The sequence below is a fragment of the Penaeus chinensis genome, chromosome 33, assembly GCF_019202785.1.
Source record: "Penaeus chinensis breed Huanghai No. 1 chromosome 33, ASM1920278v2, whole genome shotgun sequence".
Taxonomy (NCBI): Eukaryota; Metazoa; Arthropoda; class Malacostraca; order Decapoda; family Penaeidae; genus Penaeus; species Penaeus chinensis.
In genome coordinates, this window is record NC_061851.1 from 37,592,617 (window position 1) to 37,597,987 (window position 5,371).

General features: G+C 39.5%; 1 protein-coding gene across 1 annotated transcript; it reads right to left on the reverse strand.

Annotated features, from left to right (window-relative positions):
- Positions 1-796: 796 nt before the first annotated feature.
- LOC125043162 (kinesin-like protein KIF21B) lies at positions 797-3,162 on the reverse strand. The gene is made up of 2 exons (XM_047639151.1): positions 2,778-3,162; positions 797-1,790 (listed from the first exon to the last, which is right to left on the reverse strand). Exons 1-2 carry the CDS (start codon positions 2,982-2,984, stop codon positions 1,263-1,265), a joined length of 735 nt encoding a protein of 244 aa, XP_047495107.1. The 5' UTR covers positions 2,985-3,162; the 3' UTR covers positions 797-1,262.
- Between the last annotated feature and the right edge of the window lie 2,209 nt (positions 3,163-5,371).

Sequence of the window (5,371 nt, forward strand, 5' to 3'; positions counted from 1 at the left end):
TTTTATGGGTTTATTAGCTAAACTTTAGAAGTTCATGAAGTTTCCCTAGTTATTTTGTTATTAGTATCATTATTGTTACTCTTGTTTTTAATCACTCTTTAAATTAGAATTTTCTTTTCAATGTAATAGTTAGAACATTTAGAATATAATGCAAACAATATTTGCCTTAACCCAACCACCACGGATTTATTATTTTGTCTCCTGTAGTTTTCTTTTTTTTTTTTTTTTTTTTTTTTGTGAACATACCGATGGCTCCACATGTGCTCAGCCGACAAGGAGTCTATCAGAAGGCTCGAGTGACCGATCCTGATTTCCCCATTCCTTGAATTGGCGAGAAAATGTATTTTTCTTTTTAATATAATATTGTCATTGATGTTATGATTATTAAATTGTTATTAAAATCTTGGTAACATTTAAGACAATGAAATAATGAAAAAGACCCTTTCCAAAAGTCAAGGAAAAGGGTAAACAGGTGAGATGTACAGGACTAATAACTGACTCCTTGGTGACTAAGCACTTGTAGAGCCATCTATATGTAAATAAATAACTGGTATTATAGTGGGCATGGCACGTATTCTTGCCATACGTGCCGATTGGGTTAACTTAACAATACACGAATAGGAAATCATTTTATAAAAGTCGATAAAAAGTAGAAGACTGGTTTATATCTCTAAAAGAAATCAAAATACTAACTTTATATCTCATTTCCTGTAATAAACTAATTTGGCTATGAGGTTCTTTTATAAGTTGAGACAAAGAGAAAGTATATAAGGAGTAACAAAGGAAAACTCATTAAAACGTTTGTAAAAATATTTACTAGCGTATTTCACTGACTGGTATACATGTACACATCACAGGTACATCTCAGTTGATGAAGAATAGTTCAAGCCGTGAGTACTCTTTCATCACAAAAATGACTGTAAAACATTCCGTGAAGATGCAAACGAATGGGACAAGGATCCCAAAGTGATCCCTCGGATTTATATATTTCACATATCTGACACACGTTATGTTTTTTCCGAAGTTGTCACACTTGGGAAAAGTAACAACATAATTGGAAAACGTGTGCACAGTTTGAGAAAGAAAATACTTCACGAAGTCACACTGATGTCACCAGTGTAACCCAGAGTGTGCCTTATCATGGAGTCACAATTAGGATTAACATGAAGAATGGTGTCAAGCCCAACGAAAAGGGAAGGACCTCTCGACATCTTTTTGCCATAGCATCGTCTGATTTCCTGACTCGACTAGCTGTTCCTCGGTCAAGACTTGGATGAGTCAGCTTCTGCTATGGACTCGTCAGGAAAAGGCTCAGGACTCTCTTGTCCGCCGTCTGACTCGGAGTCCGCCAACTCGAAACGAACACGTCGAGGCGTCCTTGGTCTGCTCGGGGGACTGGACGGGGCGCTCGATCCTGGTGCTCTCTCTGGAGCCGTCGGTCCCTCCTCTCCAGTTCTCCGTTCTGTCGTGTCTCCCTCTGAAGGAGCTCTCACTTCATCCTGAGTCGTAGAAACACCCCCTGACGTTACAGGATAATTGGAAGGAAGTGTTCCATGTACTGTAGGAAGCGGCGTAGTTAACCCATTCCCATCCGCCGCGGACAAAGGGGCGCCGAAACTGGCTGCAAGTCCTGTCGTTGTCTTCGTGTCTCCTGGCGGAGTCATGAGTCCGGGATTCGTGGCAAGGGCGGCCAGGAGGCGAGGCGGACTTGGGAAGAAGAGGGTCCTGTAGGATGGCGGCTTCGTGACTACCTGGTCGTATGGGGGCGGGGCGTCGTTGAGGTGGCTTGCCTGGAGGAGAAAAGCGTTTTTAGGATCAGGCTAATGGGGGCTGGTTGGATTGCTTCGTCCTTGAACTTGGTATGGTGTGTATCAGTCAATTTAATCTCGATATTTATGAGTACCTATATTTATCTGAGAATCAGTGAGACAGAGATACTGAGAGATGAAGGAAGGTATACCGGTATGTGTGTATATGTATGTGTATATGTGTGTGTGTGTGTGTGTGTGTGTGTGTGTGTGTGTGTGTGTGTGTGTGTGTGTGTGTGTGTGTGTATGTGTGTGTTTGTGTGTGTGTTTGTATGTGTGTTTGTGTGTGTGTGTACGTGTGTGTGTGTGTACGTGTGTGTGTGTGTGTGTGTGTGTGTGTGTGTGTGTGTGTGTGTGTGTGTGTGTGTGTGTGTGTGTGTGTGTGTGTGTGTGCGCGCGTGTGTGTGTACATACATACATTATTGTTATTCTCCATATAACTACAACCTATGCTACAACTACTACTATTGCCATTAACATTAATTAATGGAGAAACGGACTGACTGTTCGAAAATAGTTTTTCTAGAACTGGCACTGCATGTACGTACATATAGTGTATATGTAAATAAATATATAAATATGTAATATGTATATTATTGTTTGTGTGCATCTCTCTCTCTCTCTCTCTCTCTCTCTCTCTCTCTCTCTCTCTCTCTCTCTCTCTCTCTCTCTATATATATATATATATATATATATATGCACATGCGCGCGCACACACACACACACACACACACACACACACACACACACACACACACACACACACACACACACACGTCTTTATTTATGTATGTATATGTACACATAGATTTGTATATAAAGGAAGAGCGATAAGGATGGGGGCGGGTGCGTGGGCGGGGGGAGAGAGGAGAGAGAAGGGAAGGAAAGGTGACATAAAGAAAAGGCAGGAAACCTCAAAGAAAACGGAAAGTCACCAACGCCTCGAAACACACACGGGCCGAAACTCACCTGCCGCTCGACGTCAGGATGTGCGTTGGAGTCTCGGGTACAGAACTTAACGGTCACAAGCAACACCATGAGAGCGATGTATACCCCGGCGAGGGTGAAGGCCAAAGCCACCCCCGCCATACCATAGGGCTGCATCATCAATAGGGCCGTAGCAGTCAACACAGCAGACATCACCAAAATCACTGCGGTTTCGACACATCTCTTCATTTTTGGATGGGGGGTCGATATTAGTATCAACGACTGTTATTCTCTATTTTCTCTCACTTATTCTTCACTTTTTATACTCCTTTATAATCGTAAATGATTCAAATATATCCTTTGTTCCTGTCCGGGAGTCGGAAGTGCACTGAACGACGGTTAGCGTTAACTGTCTGCCTTGTGCGAGACGTCCGCTGTTTTTATCAGTTCGCAGTGACGTCACCGCACCGCATCCCCGGCCCGGCCTTCCCTCATGACAAAAACTCTTCGGCTTCAGGCTCCCCGAATTCTTGCGAAGGCTGTTCGATCTGGATTATCTGGAGGGCCGATATAAGATAAATAGGGAATTTAACATAAACATGTGATTTTTTTTTTTTTTTCATCAATCGTGCTTGTATGTCTTTTATTTTTTTGCTCTTACCTGTGAAAAGTTACCATCTCGTTCTTTTGTGGCGAATTACTCTGCCAGTATCATCTATTAATAGTTTCATAACTCGTCTTCTATTTGAAAACAAACCCTAAGAAATCTCCTATTTCTTATAAAATGCTTACAAACGAATAGCAAAGCCCCTTTCGTTATACAAGAGAAAGTTTTGGTTAAAAGGTTCGTTATAACGGGGTCCCAGCCACTGACTGCCAAGAACCTCCCGAACTGCAAGGAGAGAGACCAATGAGTAATTTTTTTCCACCTTTTTTTTTAAGAAGAACTGCGAAGAGTTTAATGTAAGTACAGATAACACACACACAAAAGAGTATAGGAGATTTCGATAAATGGAATTACCAAACCAAACAGTATGAAAATATTACTAACAACTTCTACGCATTTCCTGTAAATTGCAGTGTTCATGTCCTGCTTAACTAATTCCGTTTGTAATAGTCAGTTTTCATCATGTATTACGATTACTGCATACTAGGAATCAATACGCTTCTCTTACTGGAATTCACAGGTATTAGTCATCTGGAATATTCCACTCCGAATCGCAGGTATTCATCACCAAGTGTCGTGAATGTATAAATTCTATTAACAGGAATTCAATTTGATATACATTCAGTGTTCAGTTCTCACAAGAAGTAATTCGTCACCTTTCATCATCAGAAATCATGTATCTTTTAACAGGAATCGCGAATATCACTTGGAATCATGATATTTTTCACTAGTAATCAATCTGGGGGTCTGTACCTGCGTCGTCACACAAACAAGCGTTCCACAACCTCAGTCACACAAAAGAAACGGATTCTGCAACCACATGATTCATCCACGCTAGGTTTTGTGAGCAGTGACAAAATGGATGGTTAGCGAAGAAGTTCGAGCAAATGTAAGGAGCGATGCTAGTATATCGAACTTAACATGAATTTACATGAATCTTTAGTGTATTATATAAATGTTCTTGAATTACACATGACTTGGAGAAATCCATACGAATTAAAAAATACATATGTTAATGCATTCACACACACACACATCATAACTTTCTAAATACTTAGGAGTCAACTTAGATAAAATCTCCATAGTCATTCAGAAAATCTGGAGAGGTCCACAGTTCCAGGTAGACATAGAATTTCCGGTTTAACTAATGAAGACAGGTAGCTTCCTTCACCCCCCCCCCCCTCACACATGGCGAAACTTCACCAACTTCCCACATGACCTAACACCAGGTCTGTGTTTAACTATTTGTATGTGTGTTTGTTTCTTGATGGAATGTTTGTTCGTGTGTGTGTATGCTTGTATGTGAGTATTTATGTATTGATGAATGAGTTTATATGTACATGTGTATATATCTATCTTCTCTCTCTCTCTCTCTCTCTCTCTCTCTCTCTCTCTCTCTCTCTATATATATATATATATATATATATATATGTATATATATATGTGTGTGTGTGTGTGTGTATATATATAAACACACACACATATATATACACACACATACATATATATACACATATGTGTGTATATATATACACATATGTGTGTATATATATGTATATATATACACATATGTGTGTATATATATGTATATATATAAATATTTATATATATATATATATATATATATATATGTGTGTGTGTATGCATGTATATGTATGTGGATCTATCCATGTCAGTATAATTGTCTGTGTGCCTCTATAAATGCGCACACACACACACACACACACACATACACACACACACACACACACACACATATGTATATATATAATTTCTGCACACCTCTAAATGCCCTCTTTGACGAATGAAGCAGGTGCTTGTGTCACAACTAGACGTGATTATGATGTTATGAAACTAGTGCTTGTGCATTCTCTTTAGCCGCACTTTAGTTTGCAATTGCATAACTTTTTTGCAATGAAAACCTGCTTAATTTTTAATTGTTTTCGTATTTTCTCTTTCTTTATTTTAT

What these genes read in the sequence shown, in the direction of transcription:
- LOC125043162 (XM_047639151.1), bottom strand. Translation starts at nt 2,984, where the DNA reads ATGAAGAGATGTGTCGAAACCGCAGTGATTTTGGTGATGTCTGCTGTG. An exon ending in ATCCTGACGTCGAGCGGCAG is followed by an intron (nt 1,791 to 2,777) that starts GTGAGTTTCGGC and finishes TTTCTCCTCCAG; the next exon opens with GCAAGCCACCTCAACGACGC.